Source organism: Aptenodytes forsteri, unplaced genomic scaffold (assembly GCF_000699145.1).
Source record: "Aptenodytes forsteri isolate BGI_AS27 unplaced genomic scaffold, ASM69914v1 Scaffold216, whole genome shotgun sequence".
In the NCBI taxonomy this organism is placed as follows: domain Eukaryota; kingdom Metazoa; phylum Chordata; class Aves; order Sphenisciformes; family Spheniscidae; genus Aptenodytes; species Aptenodytes forsteri.
Genome location: NW_008796114.1, coordinates 2,726,586 through 2,745,441, shown reverse-complemented (window position 1 = coordinate 2,745,441; position 18,856 = coordinate 2,726,586). Strand labels below are relative to the sequence as shown.

The window sequence follows — 18,856 nt, the reverse complement described above, 5'->3', positions numbered from 1 at the left end:
AAAGAGACTTAAAAATTAGATGAGGCTTTCTTCAGACAACTGAAAGAGCCTCATGTTCACAGTCCCTGGAAACAATCTGCTGGAGCAACAGCACAGCCGGGCACAAACAATCCAGGAAGTTTCTGGAGCACATTGACAACTAGTTCTAAACACAGATAATCAAGGACACAGCAAGGGGAGGTGCTCTGCTGGACCTGATACTTACAAACAAGGAAGGACTGGTTGGGGGTGTGAAGGTCCAGGACAGCCTCGGGATCTGAGGAAGGAGAAGGGCTAAAAACAAGCTCACAATCTTTGAGTTCAGGAGAGCAGCCTTTGGCTCTTCAGGGATCTGCTTGGAAGAACCCCCTGGGATATGGCCCTGAAGAGAAGAGGGGTCCAAGAGAGCTGGTTGATGTGCAGGAATCATCTCCTCCAAGCTCAGGAATGATCCATCCTGATGAGTAGGAAATCAAGCAAAGGCAGCAGGAGGCCTGCATGAATGAACAAGGAACTCCTGACAAAACTCAGCCATAAAAAGCTGTAAGCAGGGTCGCGTGACCTGGGAGGAATACAGAAACACTGGCCAACTGTGCAAGGATGAGGTTAAGAAAGCCAAAGCTCATCTGGAGTTTAATCTGGTGAGGGACATGAAGGGCAACAAGAATGGCTTCTACAGGTATATCAGCAGCAAAACGAAGGTGATGAAAAATGTGGGCCCTCTGCTTAAGGGGCAGGGGACTGGGTGACAAAGAGCAAGGACCCTCATTGGAAGAGGGTGAGGTCAGGGAACATTTAAACAAACTGGACATACACAAGTCCATGGAACCTGATGGGATGCACCCACAAGTGCTGAGCGTGGTCAATTTCATTGCAAGGCCACTCAATTATCTTTCAAAGGTCATGGGGATCGGGAGTGGTTACTGAGGACTGGAAGAAAACAAATGCCATTCCTCTCTTCAAAAAGGGCAAGAAGTCCAGCAAACTACAGGCTGGTCTGCCTTACCTTGATCCCCAGAAAGGTGATGGAGCAACTCATCTTGGGAACCATTTCCAGACACATGAAGGACAGGAAGGTGATTGGGAGTAGCCAGCATGGATTTATGAAGGGAAAAAAATCACACTTAACCAACCTGATAGCCTTCTGCGATCAGGTGATAGCTTGTTGGTGAAGGGAGAGCAGTGGATTTTGTTTATCTTTACTTTAGCAAGGCTTTTGACACTGTCTCCCACAACATCCTCATAGCAAGCTGATTAAGTACAGGCTAGACAAGTGGACCTCGAAGTGGATTGAAAACTGGCTGAACTGCAGGGCTTAAAAGGTTGTGATCAGTAGCAACTGACCGGCCAACCGGAGGCCAGTCATTAGCAGTGTACCCCAAGGGTCGATACTGGATCCAATACTGTTTAACCTCTAAATTAATTATCTAGAGGATGGAACTGAGTAAACTTTCAGCAAATTTGCAGGTAATACAAAACTGGGATGAGTATTTGATACACCAGAGGGTTGCACTGCCATTCAGAGGGACCTTGACAGGCTGGAGGAATGGGCAGAGAAGAACCTAATGAAGTTCAACAAACTTGTCCTGTACCTGGGGAGGAATAATCCAATGCACCAGTACATGCTGGGGACTGACTGGCTGGAAAGCAGCTTGGCAGAAAAGGGCCTGGCGGTCCTGGTGGACACCAAGTTGAACATGAGTCAGCAATGTGCCCTTGCTGCAAAGAAGGCTAATGGTATCCTGGGCTGCATTAGGAGGAGTGTTGCCAGTAGGTTGTGGGAGGTGATCTTTCCCCTCCACTTAGCTGCAGCGAGGCCACACCTGGACTCCTGTGTCCAGTTCTGAGTTCCCCAGTTCAAAAGACATGCAGCTACTGGAGAGAGTTCTGCAAAGGGCCACAAAGATGATGAAGGGACTGGAGCATCTCTCATATGAGGAAAGGCTGAAAGAGCTGGGACTGTTTAACCTGGAGAAAAGAAGGCTCAGGGGGAGATCTTTTCATCTGTTGGAAGACCGAAGATGATGAAGCCAGACTCTTCTCAGTGGTGCCCAGTGACAGGACAAGATGGAATGGGCACAAACTGAAACACAGGAAATTCCGTCTGAACATAAGGAAAGAGGTTTTTTGCTGTGATTGAGCACTGGCAGAGGTTGCCTGGAGAGGTTGTAGAATTTAGCCACACCTGGACTCCTGTGTCCAGTTCTGAGTTCCCCAGTTCAAAAGACATGCAGCTACTGGAGAGAGTTCTGCAAAGGGCCACAAAGATGATGAAGGGACTGGAGCATCTCTCATATGAGGAAAGGCTGAAAGAGCTGGGACTGTTTAACCTGGAGAAAAGAAGGCTCAGGGGGAGATCTTCTCATCTGTTGGAAGACCGAAGATGATGAAGCCAGACTCTTCTCAGTGGTGCCCAGTGACAGGACAAGATGGAATGGGCACAAACTGAAACACAGGAAATTCCGTCTGAACATAAGGAAAGAGGTTTTTTGCTGTGATTGAGCACTGGCAGAGGTTGCCTGGAGAGGTTGTAGAATTTACATCCTTGGAGATATTCAAAAGCTGTCTGGATATAGTCCAGGGCAACCTGCTCCAGTTGACACTGCTTGAGCATGGTATTGTATGAGACAGCAGGTGGCCCATCTAAAGGTCAAATATTCTGTGATTCTGTAATTAACTAAAGTACTCAGAGGAACAGCAGTGCAAGTTAGCTACTGGTCAACAAGATTATTGTCTTCTAAATATGACACAGAATGTATTTTTAATTCCTCATCTGTAATGAACTCTCTTATCTACCCTTATTTTTAAAGGACTCACAAAAAACTGGCATTTACTTTTACATTTACATTTACATTTTACAGAAAAGCAAAATAAAACTGTTTGCCTGCATCTAAATTCCAAGAAGTTGTGACTTTAATAGAACAAGATGTGTGTTGTCTGACCAACAATTTTTTTTGGTTCTGAACCCATTGCCTACCTCCCGAGATATAGCAAAACAAACCTTCTCAGTTCACTTTCTCCATATCATTCATGTTTTTATTCATGTCCAGCCCTTGTTGTCCTTTCCAGCCTGGGAGGTTCAAGTCTGCATAGCTGTTCCTCATACAGAAGCTATTCCATAATTTTCACCATCCCCTGAAACTCTTCCAGTCCTACTATATTCTTTTTGAGATTGGGGGAAAAAGAAATGCAAATATTACTCAAGATGTAGTTGCACATTGCATTTTATCTAGTCTTATTTTCCTACTTCTTAACTCATGGTTCTAAAAAAATACTGAGAGAGTCATTATTATGACTGTTCTTTTTAACCCCAAGACCTTATTCTTAAATAGTAAAAGTCAGCTTAAATAGTAACAGTTGGACGATTCTTGTGTATGCAAAGCTAGAACATCTGTTCCTCCTCCCTGTTATCACTTTACATTTATTGTGACTGTTTCATCTGTCATTTTATCGCTCAGTCGTCCTGTTAAGGTCCTTACACAATTCTTCAGTCAGCCTTTGTTTTCACTCTGAATAACTTACCAACAAACTGTGAGCCCTTTTCCAGACCAGAGAGGTATTTGATGTTACACTGCTTGGCATCAAGTTTATTATCAGTGGTAGAGGACAATGCACTGAGCGTACGCTGCGTTCAGTTCCAATTCCACACAGAAACAGGGCATGTTGGAAATCTCATTTCCATTAATTGGAAGTCCATAATGCTCCAGACCCATAGGGTAAAAGAACTGCAGGTTCACCTAAGCTTTCCAGGAATTGTAAAGGCAAATGCAAGAATAAACACATCGCAGCTGTGCAACAAAGTCGTGACAGAAGAAACAGCCAGTGTGGTGTAGGAACTTTACTCCAGAAGTGCATGAAAATCTTTCTGTTGGGAAGATTAAGCAAGGGCTAAGTAAAGTTCTCCTCTTGCCTAAGCATGTGTTTTAATGCTTCATATGAGGGTGTGCATTGTAGCTGAGATGATATATTGACCGCCACATGTAACGACTTCTTGTTTAAATGCTGCTTCCCTGACCTATGGTGAACTCATTCAGAGCACGACACTGAGCAGTTAGCCGCATAAAGACATGAATGTTTTTCCATCAGTTTACCTTTCACAATGCTAAGGGCAGACATATCAGGGCTGGTGCAAGGAAGGGAATGTGACTGTCCTTTCTTTATGCCGTTCACAATTTTGAGGCAGCTGTGAATGTTCAGGCCAACACTGAAAATTTTTGAATTACTGTGTGTTCTCTCTTCTTTAACCCAGCCTCTTCTCTGTGTTTCAAAAGCAGTCTGAACTACTCTTACCCGATGACCCCTAAAGAGTTCCTTTTTTTTGTTTGTTTTTAAGTGCCCTTATACCAAAATATAAAAAGACCAGACTTGAGACTTTGTCTGGAGAAGTGGAATAGGGGAGACTAAGAAGTTCAAGGTCTGATTCATTACTGGCTTTTGATTAGGCAGGTGCACAGTGTGACAGGCAGCCTGTTCTGCGTAGGGCTCGGGTAGCATAGCCTATTCCAGCCTTCACCACAAGCCCACAGAAAGAGAGAGTCAGAGTGTCTGCAAGAAGTAGTCCTTCCCCATAGTACCTTTCACCCTCCATTCAGTTCTAGCCTTGAGCTACCCCCTGTCACCCTTATTCTTTACTTCTACTGTTCCATCACTGTGAGAAACTGCTCAAATGCTACACAGGCTACCCGTAGGCATAACTATATTAAAGAAACACCACCCCTGAAGCATGAATCACAATGGTTTGAAGTTGTGAGGCAGTGAGGCAGTACCAACAACTGCCCAAAGTGCCCTACTGGGTCAACCCTTGTGAGCTCTGCCCCACTCCTTCATCTCAGCAGCATCTTAGGGAACAGAACCCCAGGGGTTGGACAACTACTGAACTGACCTTTTCCTTTGAAAGTGCCAGTCCTGGGAAAGAAAGGGAGGGAATTCATATATCCTCAGTTGGGTGCAAGAAATCCACAGAGTATAGCTTGCTTATTATTTCTTGATGTGCTGTTTCTTCCAGTCTTGTTTGTTTTATATTCTACTCAGCCACCTAACTCCTGATACCTTATAGAACCTGATATCCTTATAGCAAGTACGTAGTATAATGTTAGTATAATGTATTAACAAAACACCTTAAGATACTCTGGCACACCCTTTCCAAATCCTTCCGCAAGGATTTTTGACTCTTTCAGAACCTCTAGTTGTTTCCACTTTCAACACAACCCCTTTTTACGAGTGTAGACTTCTCTCTCCTTCTCCCCACTTCCCCAGATCAGTGTGTTTGGGTTTGTAGTAAATGGATCTTGCCTAAAGAGAATGAGCAATCATCAGCTGATGACATTTTGCTACTGAATGTGGAGGACTGTGGGACTGACACAACTGATTCCATAACAGTGTATCAACTGACTATTTATGCTTTTCAGGGTGAAGTTTTACAATATAATATAATATGATCTAATGGCAGGTAGCTGTGAAAAGGGACAGACTTATTTTCTTCCCTCTGTTCTTGGACATGCTTTCCTACTGCCCCTGTCAGGATGGATCTAATGCCCATGACTGCAATGTTAAATTAGCTCAGGCCATTGATTGAACAGAAATCTAACCCATCAAAACAAATAGTTTTCCATCAACCGACTTGGTCACCTCTCAGTCACATGACTGCTCAAACTCCATGAAAGGAAGAGAAAATTGTTTGGTAATACAGCTTCTTGCTACAGACTGTTGTAAAGAGTGCCCTTGTACAGGAGGGACTGACCAGCTGCAGGAATTGGGTTTCTGATGCTGAACATTAAGAAGGTTATCAGCACACTTTCGGACTGAATATTTAGGAGAAGATAACAGGTGCAAAAGCATATTTTCTTCAGGTTGTTTCTATGAAGGATAGTATAGTTACAAAAATTCTATATCCTCAAGTGCAGGGCAGATCAGAGTCTGTGAACAATCAAATTATACATATAAAGCAAATATGGTTCAATTTAAATAGAGTACCAAAACAAGAACCAAAGTAGTGATATACCTACTTCTACGCAAATGCTAAAATTATGAAAAACAATATGTAGGACCAGTCTCTTGTCCTAACAGGAGATACACCAGGCATATTAAAAACTTTGTGGCAGACAATCAAAGGGAAATTGTAATACCAGAATACAAAATATGCAGAAAGATAAGGTAAACCATACTAGTGATAGAGTAGTACTATATGCTGATGAGAACCTGGATCAAACTAATGAACTCAGCATCAGAATAGGTTGAAATTTCAGACCTAAATAGGAAGTGTATATTGTTGGATCTGCATGACCACCTTCTGAACCTAGATTGCAACACTATGACATGTTGATTGAAATCAGAGAGCCAGCTAGCGCAGAAACTACAGTAGTAACAAAAAACTGCAATGACCCCCATATAGGCTGGGCAAATGTCACATTGGGATGTGAAGTAGACGCAATCGGTGATTGTGGAATAGTCAGCTAGGAAGTCCACAAAAGGTTATGACTAGATACTGTGCTAAACAATTCAACTTCTTAGTTGAAACCACTACTTTGTAGTGACCACAATGTGCTTGGAGTCAATACCTCTGTGGAAGCAGCAAGGGTAAAAAATCCACTAGAATGGATCAAACAGAAAACCACATAAAAATGAAGAAGCCTTTTAATCAATTAAGAGATGTGCCCAAAAAAATGAAACATTTCCAGAAGACATGGAGGTTACCGAAGGACAATATATTGGCATCTAAAGAGAACAGGTCCACATAGAAAGCCCTCAGTCCTTCTTTCATCTGCTTCAGATCCTTAAAAGGAGTGCTGTCCTCTGCCAGGATGCAGATGATATGCTTCCTAGAACCCTCTTTTTCTCCAAGGAGTAGAGGAAATGTGTGGTATGATCTGTCTCCCAAAGGAGCTGCATGAATGACCAGAAAAAATACACACCAGGACAAGCAAATTTCCAAATCCTACAGCTTATCCCACTTCTCCCAACACTCATTGTAGAAAGATGGATCACAAGACAGGCAAACACCCATCCAGCTCCAAAACCTCCTGTTACAGCTGCACTGTTGCCACATCCTTCTGCTGGCAGCCATCTCTATGTGTAGCTGTGGCAAGATGCAAGCCAGGTGCACACCGTTTCCCAAAGCCTTTGGCCCTGTCTTTCCACAGGTCCTACAATGCCCATATTAAAATGGCCAGTAGGCCAGCAAGAAGTGACAGCAGCCCTCACAAAGAGTAGATAGTTGTCTGGGAAGGACAACAGTTCAGTGTCAGAGGCTGTCTCTGAGATGTTCCAGTGCAAGATGCAGATTCTGTCTAGTCAGGAGTGGCTCAGCCTGATTTCTTCCACTTGGATATAGGTGAAAGAAGTACTATTATCTGGCTGGAGGTGGTACCAGGTGTCCTTTAGGGAGTGCTGACCTCCTACCTTCCCGATGGTATCTGCCTCTTATTTCCAGTGCAGCTCTGTGAGCAGGGCAGAAGCAAAATTCACAGCCAGGGCCCGACACTCCTGCGGACTGATACTGCTGAGGAAGGCATCCTGATAAAAATGACATTGCAGACCTGGTATCAGAACACAGATATTAAAGACGTTAATGCACTTCCAAGCAGATCTGAATGTGCAGCAGCTGATTTAGTACAACGATCATGTTCCCCAGCATTCAAGACTATAGGTCAAGAGAGGACAGGGTTGTAATGATCAGTGTGGCAAAACTCAGTATGAAATTGTATAGACAGACATGTCTGTCCAAGTGGTCATGCCACGAAGTACAGTTAGGTTGCCAAGTTGAAGGTCTCCTGCAGGAACACAATGGAGAGCCCTCCTGCCCAAAGCAAGGAGAATACCCAGCCCCTACAGAGACCCTCCCTCCATCCCATGGGGTTTAATGATGGGATTTTGAGCTGTTTCACTTGGAGGGAGAGAGAAGGGGGGGTGAGGAACCTGCTGGCCAGCAGTGGTGGTGTCAGTGGTACCAGCAGTGCTGTATACCAACAAGTTCTATAGCCAGAGCTGTGGTCCCCATGGTACAGGGAAGCCCTCTGCCCCCTGGGTCCCCTTCCCTCCTTGAACAGGGCCCTCACTGATGAAGATGAGGTTGCAATCTGCCACGGCAAGGGTCAGCTGCATCTTCTTCCCAGATCAATGAGTCTTCAGCAGGTAGCAGAGCTTGTCCTTCAGCGTGATGGGTTTGAGGGGCCTGCACACTTGCGTGAGCCCATGGTCCTTGTAGTGCCCAAAAGCCTGTGGACTGGGACATTTCTGTCCCTCTCCTGCTAAATAAAGGTCTCCAGCCCCGCCCAGCCACTGTACCTGGCAGAGAGCAACGACTCTCCCCCTGATGCAGGGACAAGCAGCACAGACAGTGGGATTTGAAAAATTTCACAAGGACCATCTCCCTTTTTTGTTTTCTGACTGATCTCTATCAAAATGTGCTATAGGCATAATACTACTTGTGGAATAAAATATGACTCTGATACAGATAGGCAAAAATTGAGTTACACCCCAGACCAAGGGCAGTGTCTGAACAGGATACCACAAATACTCTCAGTGATTTTTGCTGACTCTGAACACCAAATAATGCACATGAGCAAGACTGTGAGCAATGTTATTAAACACACAAACATGACATCCAAAAATCAGTAATTTCTCATAAACAATCTGAGTTAGTAGCTTCTAGAACTTATTTCAGTTCTCAAGTTAAATGAAAGTTAGAATAGTTCCCATCATTTATCCTCTGTGCCTTCTTTTTCATTGGCCCATTATCCCTCCACCACTCCTGACTTTGGTCAATAGCATCTAATGTTGATCTACAGCCACTCCCTGGATTCCTGTTCCAGGTTTAACACTTTTAGATGGCATGGACATTAAATGTCAACCCTGGGACACAATGCCATTTGTGGGGCACTTTCTGCACTTTCTTCTGCTGACTTATCTTGTCCTGGACTTGAAATACTAGGCTACCCGTCTCTTTGACATCTGGAGATTGTTGCTCCCTCATGCCCCTGGGGTACTTTTTGCACCTTTTTCCCCTTGTGACAGTCAAAATTGGCTCTTGCTGGTAAGTATACAGCAGCTTTAGTTTAATGAGTTCCACAGAGAAAAGGCTTTCTGCAGCCTTCATGCTAAAGTGTGAACCAGTACTTCAACCCAGATGCACTTGCTTGATGCAGTTCTTCCCTTCCCCCAACACTTTCCTACAAGTCAAAGCAGGAGGCTGGTAAAAGAGGGAGAGTCCAGTGAATGTCATGCTGACTCTCACTATCATCCCTGTATCAGTAGCCAGTGATAACAGGAAAGGTTATTGCCACAGGGGAATTGCTTTGCCCTTGTTTGTGATGGATTTATTATTCTGGCTGCCAAGAGAACTACTATCTTTCCTCTGTTTACCTTCATCTTTATCTCATATTACTACTGGGGATTGTTTTATGGGAAACAGGCGACACCCCTGCTGTGCAGTAGGGTTAGGTGGTTTTGTATGGGTATCTGCATTTGGATGGGGGAAGGAGAAGGAAAACAGGAAGCTTAGTCAAAACTGTACAAGATTTACTAGTATAACTTTGATAGTAAATAAGGTATTTAAAAAATCTTTAATGGTAGTGATAACATGCCTGTGCTACAACTTTTATATTGACATCATTTATCTCAGTTAGCTGAGACAGGACAGGACACACTAGTACAGTCAGCAACTAGTACTTGGCAACCATGGAGTTCATATAAGTCATTTATAGCATTTGCTCTAATAATGGTGAAAGTCTGAAATGTAAGCAAGTGTTACTGAGAAAAGGTTTATGGTCACCCTCTCAGAGAGATCAATAGATTCTAGGACTTCAAAGAAGTGACTTTTCAAGCATTTGAAACTTGAACATGTATCAGGAAAATGAAATAAATTATTTCTTTCCTTGCATACCTCTAATCCTAGCCATGGCCTCCTGGAGATATCTGTCTATACTCAAGGTCCCTTCTTCTTGCCCAACCCCAGCTCAAGCATACCCCTAACACGTCCTTGAAACCTTCCCTTTTCATCTCAGTCCAAATAATTTTGCTTCATAAGCCAGTCCTCCTCCTAAACTTTTCAGCTATGACCACATTTTTTCCTAGTTGGCCATGGCTTACATAAGGGGCAGCATTCTTTTCTTGAAATTAGCCAAGTCCAATACAAAACCAGAAGCCCTAGCACAGCCTGTGCCAGCCCAGTTCTACACAGCTCATCACTGCATTCGCTTTCCATCCTTATGATGTCAGTCATGCTACTGTGTAATTGCATGATTGACAGATTGAATGTGCAATTATTAATTTTACCTGTGCAACAAGCAATCTACAGGAAGGAGGGGAAGAAAGGCACACTCTATTTACCATGCACTACCTACCATCTCTCAAGGATGGTTTTAGCCGACAACAAAATACAGGTCATGATGCAGGTGACTTATTAGGGAACATTCACCATTTGGAATCAGAGCTCATCATCTAGATACACAGGTAAAGAGCAATTTCCCAGAGAGTCTGTAGATTCTTTGTCCTGGAATAATAACTAATTCACAAGCTTAGAAGCATCCCTAATATGTTTTGATCACTAGGGATGAATCTGTATTTCCTAGATGTTCCTTAGTCTCTTCTGCTAAAAATATCTTCAAGCTGATTACTTCAGAGAATGTTTGTGATGCAACGTTATTCTCCTAGAAAATAAGAAATCCACTGAACCCACTTCAAAGAGTTCAGTGAGTGTTTGCTAGTTCTTATTGACTTTAGCTGCTTTTGGATGCATAATGCAGTTATAAAAAGTTTTCTGCCTCTCAGCAGTCTAATTTTATTTTTTCCTCTCTTTTTTTTTTGCTTTAACTTTTTGATACTTGTATACACACTGTGCCTATTTGATTTGTTCTCAGTTTATTCTAAGACAAAACAATCAGATCTCTACCCCATCAGTAAGACACCTCTTCCTTTGGAAAGCCATTGAGCATATGCAAGGAAAAAATGATTTAATAGAGGCTACAGGGTGCTGTAGGGTAGAGAGTCACTGAAGGAATTGAGGGTTGCAATTTAAGAAGAGGGGCAGCTGTAGGGGAGGAGCCATGCAAGCTGTGGAGGTACAGAAACAATCTCCTAGGCAATGGAGTGTAAGCACAAAATTTTAGCAGCTCAGAAGGTCATCGAGTTAATTGCAACCAAGGTCGCAGTGGGTGGGGGAGAGTTGTGTATAAACTATATATTTATTTCTGTGCTTCCTGACTTATATGCTTGAAGTTTTCTCTATTTAAAAAATCAAAGACTCTTATTTTTATTCTAGTAAAGACTGTTTATTTTGAGTTTTGAAGCCTGCTGTCCTTGACCAGAGAGCTCACCGGGACATCTAGTCAGATCCACCTTAAAGTTCTGGATGAGTTGGGATCCGTTTATAAAACCTAATTTTGCTATCCTCTCTTTCATTTGATTTTCTGTGTCTTGCTGTTGCTGCTGGGTTTAAGTTCTCTCTGCTTGTTCTTTTGGTCTCAGTTCCAAACTGTGACACACTGTGATCTAAGATAAGACAACCTTAAATTAGCAAGTAATTTACCTTAGCTACCAGCATCAACATAGATACAGCTTTGTTTCATTTGATTTTGGGGTGAATTCACAAGGTGTTCTGTGCAGACTGTCACAGTTGGGTTGTTTCTGGAACTGGGACACAACCCTACCCCTTTAAAGCTCATTTGGTTTTTGCCAAGTCATGGCATTGATATGTCATGTCATATCATGTCATACCACAATGTCATCATGTCATATCATGATCTGTTCAAGTTTCCTTCCAAGTTCATCTATTCCAAAATCTACTTCAATGGCTCCATGTCCCTCTGTTCCTATAAGTATTTATCTGCTTTCAGTTGTGAGATCTGGGGGTTTTTTTTTCCATTCTGCCTCTCCTTTGGTAACGTCATCATCTCCCTACCTGAGTTATCAAAAGCTGATGATTCTCAAAATCTGCCCTGTTTCTGTCAATTCTGCTCTATTCAGTCTAGTATTATTCAGTACATGTCCTCTTGGATATTGTCGTATTATCATGTTATTTCTCCATGATGAAAGCCCTTAAACTTTCTGGACTTTTTATTTCCACTTTTTACTGTGAACTCAACCCTTCTTTCAAGTGTTCTCTGAGAGTTCTCTGTCATCATCTCTCCATATTCAGCCTTGCTTGCAATGTGCTCCTGCACAGCTTAAATTTCTGTCTTTTGCTACTGTTCAAGCCTTAGTCCATGGTCTATTTCTTTCACTATAAAAGCTGTTTCTCCCAGTCTCCCTCCCTCTTCCTAACCCTTTTCACAGCATTCTTTCTCTCCCAAAGCTCCAGTTGCCTCCTGTAGCTCTCTGAAGCCTCCATGCGTTTCTTGGCTAATAAAATGTCCCATTCAAGCACGTTGTTCTCATCTACAAGACATTGCCTTATCTTATGTCTACTGAAGTCTTTTTCTTGCCTTTTCACTCTTTTTGCTCCATCTGAAGCTATTGCTTGAGGCAAGGTACACTTGCTGTGACTTCTTCCTGTCCTGCACCTCATCCCCTCATGTCGTTCTGTGCTTTCTTTGTCTCTTATTGCCTCCGTGTTTATCTCCTAGAGTCTCTGTAACTGTTAAGCAGTCCTTTTGTCACCTTTCTCCTCTTCTTCCTTCAAAACCCCCTTTTTCCCTTTCTCCTTTACAGTTTCTTTTGTCTCATAGCCTATCTTTTATACCATCTCCTTCACAGCCTTATGGACCTCTTGGACTGAGTTCTCTTAGGCACAGAATATTTTTTTTCTTTATTCTTAAATGAATGCTTTTCTATTCTGCATGCATGGTTCTGAGTAACAATAACTCTGCCTCCACAAATTCAACTCCTTTCAGTCTGGGGTGGTAGAGGGCTCTGCATCACCATCTGCTATAATGTCTGTGTATGCAGTATTGGTGGCAGCTGAAAAATAGACGTTATGTTTCATTCCAGAGGAGGCTGCAGTCTGGTGGTGGGCCACAAGGCTTGTATACAGTGAGGTCATGAAGTGGTCTAAATCTTTTTGGATGAATCTGCTAGAGAAACAAAAAAAAATCTCTAGTATAAGCAGAAAGCTCAGAAGTTAGTATGATGTCTGATAACTGTGTGGGCAGGGCACAGAGAACAACATTAAGCTTGTCATTGTTGATTAATAGCACTGGGATTTCAGGTGATAAATCTCCTGGGACAGGACCGTGAGAGAAGTACAGGTCTTCAATCATCCCTCCCCCCATCAGAGCTTTCACTATAAAGGCAATAGGGTGGGAAGGCTAGGAATTATATTTTTGCATCCTGAAAAGCATTCAGGAGAAAAAAATAAAGGCAGAGAAAGGGAGACCTGAGAGAAAACTGGGAAGAGGAGGGAGAAAGATAGATGGCTGACTGGAGAAGAGACCCATCTTGGGTGAGAGTTCTTCTAACTTCTATTCCTTTCTTTTTCCTCACCCGAGACCCTAATTGGGGCTGTAGCTGTAGTTTCATCTGTCATGAAGATGTCCTGCTTGAAGGAAGTACCACAGAAACACACTTTGGAGTCCCTCTAGGGCCTGTAATACGCAAAGAAAAAACTGATGTATGAGCAGGTTGTATACCTTTCCTCTTGTGTGCTGTGGGGCAGTCTGGAAACTTTTATGAGCCCTTTCAAGAGGCTCAGGTGCACCTGAGGAGTCAAGCCATACATACGGGTCATCTGTGTTTGTGACTAGTGCAAGATGGTTATTACATCTTCCACTTTTTTGACAGCTTCCTCCACTTCTGTGCTAGTCTCCTGAGTCTGTTGGTAAGCTCTCAAGCATCAGCAGTACTACATTGCTGTGTCCTGGTAGAAGGACATGGTTTAGTGGACATGGTGGTGTTGGGTCGACGGTTGGACTCGATGATCTTAGAGGTCTTTTCCAACCTCAATGATTCTATGATTCTATGATTCTAAGGGCAGAGCTAGGCCCTGGTAGTAGAAAGCAGAACAGATGAGCAATAAAGAAGAACTATGGCAAGAAATTACAGGAGAAGTGATAGAGGAGATTTGACAGCAGTTGCTGGGCAGCAGCAGTACAGAAAGGCAGGTCTTTTAAGGGTGTGCTCAGTATTCTGTATTTTTGGGATTCTGCAGATCTGAAAACATGGACAAGACAATGGGTGGAGCTGGAACAATGCCTTTCATTAGGTCAGCTGTGCCAGCTGGAAAAAGTGGACAAGCTGTTAGGTCTAAAAGTTCTTCTTTGAGTCTGAAATAGAAGCAGCAGATCTCAAAGCAAATAGAAGTTGAGAGTAGCTGCTTTGAATTTAACTAGACTAGTGTCAGTGAGGCTGTGACAAAAGGTTATTGGTACCTTGTGGAATAAAAAGGGTGTTAATAGCGCCCAGAGAGCTGACAAATTGCTTTCCACGTAGGGGAAAGAGGGAGAGGGGTGATTTATAAGCTGTGGAGCATGATAAGATTAGTGTTCAGGACACAGGAAATAATGTGACATAAATGCAGTATCTCTACAGATGGCATATATTTTGTCATACACTGCAATGGTGAATTTCAGTTCTCAGTCTTTTCCTTAGTAGACAATATGCTGGGTACAGAGATCAGAGGTAGAGAGATTGTTTGATGAGAAGTGCTCTCCCACTGGGAATTAGATAAATGCTATGTCCTTAGCTGCAGATGTCCTTAGAGCTAGGTCCTTAGAGTGTACACATGTACCACTGTGTGCATAATGATGGTTCAGTTTCATCTGTATAGTTATCAGTCTACCATTTGGTGCACTGGATGAGGTGCATTACATTGTGGAAAGTACAAGGGAAGGTGCAGGGGTTTTGTGAGTTGTCTTCCTCTTGAGGACGGTAAAGGTTTGTTGTTCGAGTAGCATCTAGAGCTATTTGGTGAATGTTGGCCTTGGGGTCCTTCATGCTTTTATTGATAAGGTGAGTGAGGCTGGGGCCAATTTGGAGGCTGAGTTCCAAGGCCTCAGTTCCAGGCTCTTGGAACTGAGAGGGACAGTTCTTGGAAAATACCTTTCAGGGTAGGATCATCTTATTTTAGACTATAATTATATAATTGTTTTCCATGGAAATTCCACAACAGTATCATACAAAACAGACAGTAGATTTTGGTTAGCTGGCAGTAGGGGGTTCTTTTTTATACTGAAGCAATTTCTGATATGCTATTCTTGTGCCTCTTGAAAAACAAGAGCTGGAAGAGTGCACCTTTGGGTAAAGGTTCCCATTAGTTTTCTCCAGTGGCTACGATGAGTGTTCTCCTCCAGTAAATGTAATAGTAACTGAAGATCTGGTACCGTATTACAGCTTTGATGTTTGCTGGGGCTTACCGTGGTTGGTCTTTAGGTTTTCTATATATGATGTACACATATTCTATACACTTTTTTATATTTTATACACTATATATACAGAGTATATATACATATACTATACATATATAGTATATGCTATGCATCATTTCTTATGTAAGCTGTAGTGACATTGGTCTTCCAAAAGCATCTCAATAGGTTGGGAGCAATTAATGCCTTTAAGATGGAAATCTATGAGGATATCCAAATATTCTTCTCTGTATGCTAGACATGGTCACTTAAAAACTCTTCTTTAAGGTGGTTCATTACAAGTGTTGCCCTACTGATGGGCCACAGTCTTCCTCCAGGGAACATTGCTTATTGACAGTAAAGTGAGTGCTGGTGAGAATGAAACAGATGAGCCTATATGTTTTGAGGCAGCACTGATCTTGCTTTTGTAAATATTCAGAGCTTGCCTGGCATGCCACCAGGTGTGGACTGTACAGGTTAACAATATCCATATGGGTATTATTGCTAATGGATATCCATATGGATATTGTTAGCAGAAACATTGGAGGAGGTGAGGAGGTGGTTTATGGAGGAAATCAAGTGTGTCTTCCTCTTGGAGACTTTCTTTGTACCCTGCTCTGGAGGACCATGCAGACTGAGAAAAAGCAAAATGAGCCTCCAGGAGAAATGTTTTACAGAGATCTGCAAAATGAAATAATGAGACTACTGTTCTGGACCAAAAAGAAGGGTGTTTTGCCTCTCTCCCCCCCCCTCTCCCCCCCCCCCCCACCATTCTGCCTGCAAATCTCTTATCCTGCAGTGTGAGAAGCTTGGAAACCATTATTCTGGAGAGGTGATACTGTGCAAGAGGAGGAAGAAGGAGTAAGAGCAGCTCTTTAGCGACTGTGTTTGAGGCATGTGGGGTCTTCTTTTCTTGTACACAATTTCTAGGATCCTGAACTCACTGCTTTTCAATGATTAATAGCTATCAAAAGACATATGGTTACAGGCAGCACACTGACAGCACTGGGAGGTGTCTCTAGACTATGTTGCTGGAACATGCTTCTCATTCCTGTCATTGGCTGGTAGCTCACTGGTGTTGGCTGAGCTCATTGCTTTTTTGCCTGGCTGAGAAACAAGTGGTAGAGTGGAGAGGAGAAGCTGTTGAATGCTCTAGCCTGTGGAAAAGTGAGCATCAAGAAGAATAGATTTCTGCATATACCCATAATTGAATACCCACAGAGAAGTTTGGTGACATTCTTCAAAAGTGTAAAGTGTTCTCCATAAGGGCACATGGAAAGGCTGAGATTAAGCTGTAATGCTCAGCAGTTTACAGGGATGCCTGACTTCTCCATTAGGGCTTGCTGATTCTCTTGTGGACCATGGACTTACTTAGAAAAATTGTCTTGGGACACTGAGTGTGCACCCATCTTGTTCTATCTCACCGTAGTTCCTGGCATCTTTATGACTGTCACTCAGTCTTTTGGACACCTGGTGTCTGGGGAGAGAAGGAGGAAGCCCACTGAATTTTGTTCGCATTGCAAATATAGCTTGCTCAGGATGGGGAGGTGTGAAAGAAGAGATCTCCTGGATAATCATTTCTGCTTCCTCCTGTCTGCTTTCTGTCTCTGTACTTCTAGCTCTGTCTGTCTTACCGCCTTCTTTCCTCCTCCCCCCCCTCCCCCTTCCCTCTCCTTCAGGAGTTCCCCTCTTGACCACACCTGATATTCAATCCCGGCAGAGTTAGTGCCTTTTGCTGAGATCAGACACAGCACTGGGGAATCATGTGGCAGAGGAAAGTTGCTATAAATATAGTTAAACCCTGCAATCACTGCCTTTGCGCAGGAAGGGGAGAAAGTGAGAGAGGCACAAGGAGGAGGAGGAGGAGGAGGGGCAGAGAGAAAGTAAGTGCAGGAACAGGACAAGTCAGAGTGGTCTGAGGAGAGAAAGAAAAGGAGGGAGCAGAAGAAAGTGTGGAGGCCATGCTCTCGGCCAGAACATGAGGTGGTTCTAGGTAAGGCCCAGAGCGGCAGCTCCGTTACAACTGAGCGTGAGGAATAGTAGAGGCATGGAGAGCTCAGAGACCATGACGCAGGAACCCAGATCGAAGTCAGCTTTGTGGGGGGGCACACCGCAATACGACTATGTCTGCTTTGAGAAATGCACCCGTTACGGGATACCTTTGGAGGCAGGACGCGAGGCCGGGGGGACAGGGGACGACCTGCACTACCTGGAGAACTCCCTCAGCTACCCACAGGTAGGGCTGGACAACTGGGACGTTTGTGGCAGCACAGGTTTCCCTGGGATCACATAGGCTTTTGGGGCTCCCAGAACAGTGCTGTAGAGCACACAACCCCCTCCATTCCCAATCCTACCAACTCTCCCCTTCGCTTGTTGACTCCCAGGTCAGGCACTGACTTTAATGGTTGCACTTATATCCTGGAGTGCTATCAGCATTTTGAGTCAGGGGTCATTTTTACCTGCCATGGACACAAAGAGAGTTAGAATGGGCAAGTTGGGATGGGGAAAATCAACGAGACCTTTAATGTATGTGTGACAGCAAAGAGAAACTGCAGCTGCCTTCAACTGCATAGTGATACTAAGTAGAGCAGAAGAGTGAATAAAAACAAAGAGAACAGTGATGTATATAGATGGGTATCTATCTGCACAGCTGTATAGACGAAGTCATGCAGAGCTCTGTTCTGACTTTTCTCTAACCAAAAAGCAGTTCATGGTCATAGACCCATACATTTTGGTAGCTCTTAGGGGAGCTGTAAGTGAGAGGTTTTCTAACCCTTAAACTTGACCTCACTCTTGCTCTGGTTTGTACAAGCAGTGGTTCAGAAAGATGTCTAGGACATCGATGTACTCTGGTTATGGCTTCTTGTTCCATTACCCTCTGTATCTCCTCTACCTCTCCTTTTGGGACAGCCTTCTGCAAAGGGGAGGTTTTACAGCAGAGTCCTGGTGTCTTATTTCCTACCACTCTGCTCAGACTAAGCTGAGGTAAGAGCAATGAAGGATCCAGTCAAATGATGAGGGAGAGAGCCTGTGAATGTGAAATTCATACAGAGTGGATGTTTCTCCTTACATGAATACAAATCCCCTTACATGAATACTTAGGTGAATGATCAGGGGATGAGGGAGGGGATGCAGTCATCACCTCCTGAAGACTTTTGTGGTTTACTGATAGGGAAAAAGCCACATTTGCCACCAAGAAAATCTCTTCCAGTAGGTAAGCATCCCAGTGAGGATTATATGTGCCACATTGCAAAAGATTAGAGAATCAGTTCCATGGCCATATTCAGGAATTTCTTTTCTGAAACTGTCTAAAACATACGAGAGTTTGCAAATGTCTCCTACACTAAACTCTTCCAAAACCACTCCCTGGCTGATTTGGAAGCAGCAGCCCAAACGGGAAGGTGTCAGGACAGAGGTCTGACTGGAGCAATTCATGCTTTATTCACACTAACGCAAGGTCACGGTCTGGCTGCAGCAGCCACGCTAACAGGCTGAGCTCGAGGTGGGACGGGATGGAGAGGTGCGTGCGCCCAGCTGGAGCCGAGCTCCCCCGGGATTCAGGCTTTGACTCGCCGCCTGGTGCCCAGCGCCAGTCTTGCAGCCCG

At 43.6% G+C, this 18,856-nt stretch overlaps 1 protein-coding gene across 6 annotated transcripts in view; it reads left to right on the top strand.

Moving 5' to 3' along the window:
- Positions 1–18,856, top strand: part of CLCN1 (chloride voltage-gated channel 1) — a 76,161-nt gene that overhangs the window by 7,308 nt on the left and 49,997 nt on the right. For 5 of the 6 annotated variants that reach the window (XM_019474107.1, XM_009287143.1, XM_009287142.1 and 2 more), the window contains exon 1: positions 17,111–17,487. The exons of the other annotated variant lie outside the window; for it this stretch is intronic. In XM_019474107.1, coding sequence (XP_019329652.1) covers positions 17,299–17,487 — 189 coding nt within the window. In that variant the 5' untranslated portion in view covers positions 17,111–17,298. Of the gene's footprint in view, positions 1–17,110; positions 17,488–18,856 lie in introns of those variants that run through there. 6 annotated transcript variants of the gene reach the window in all.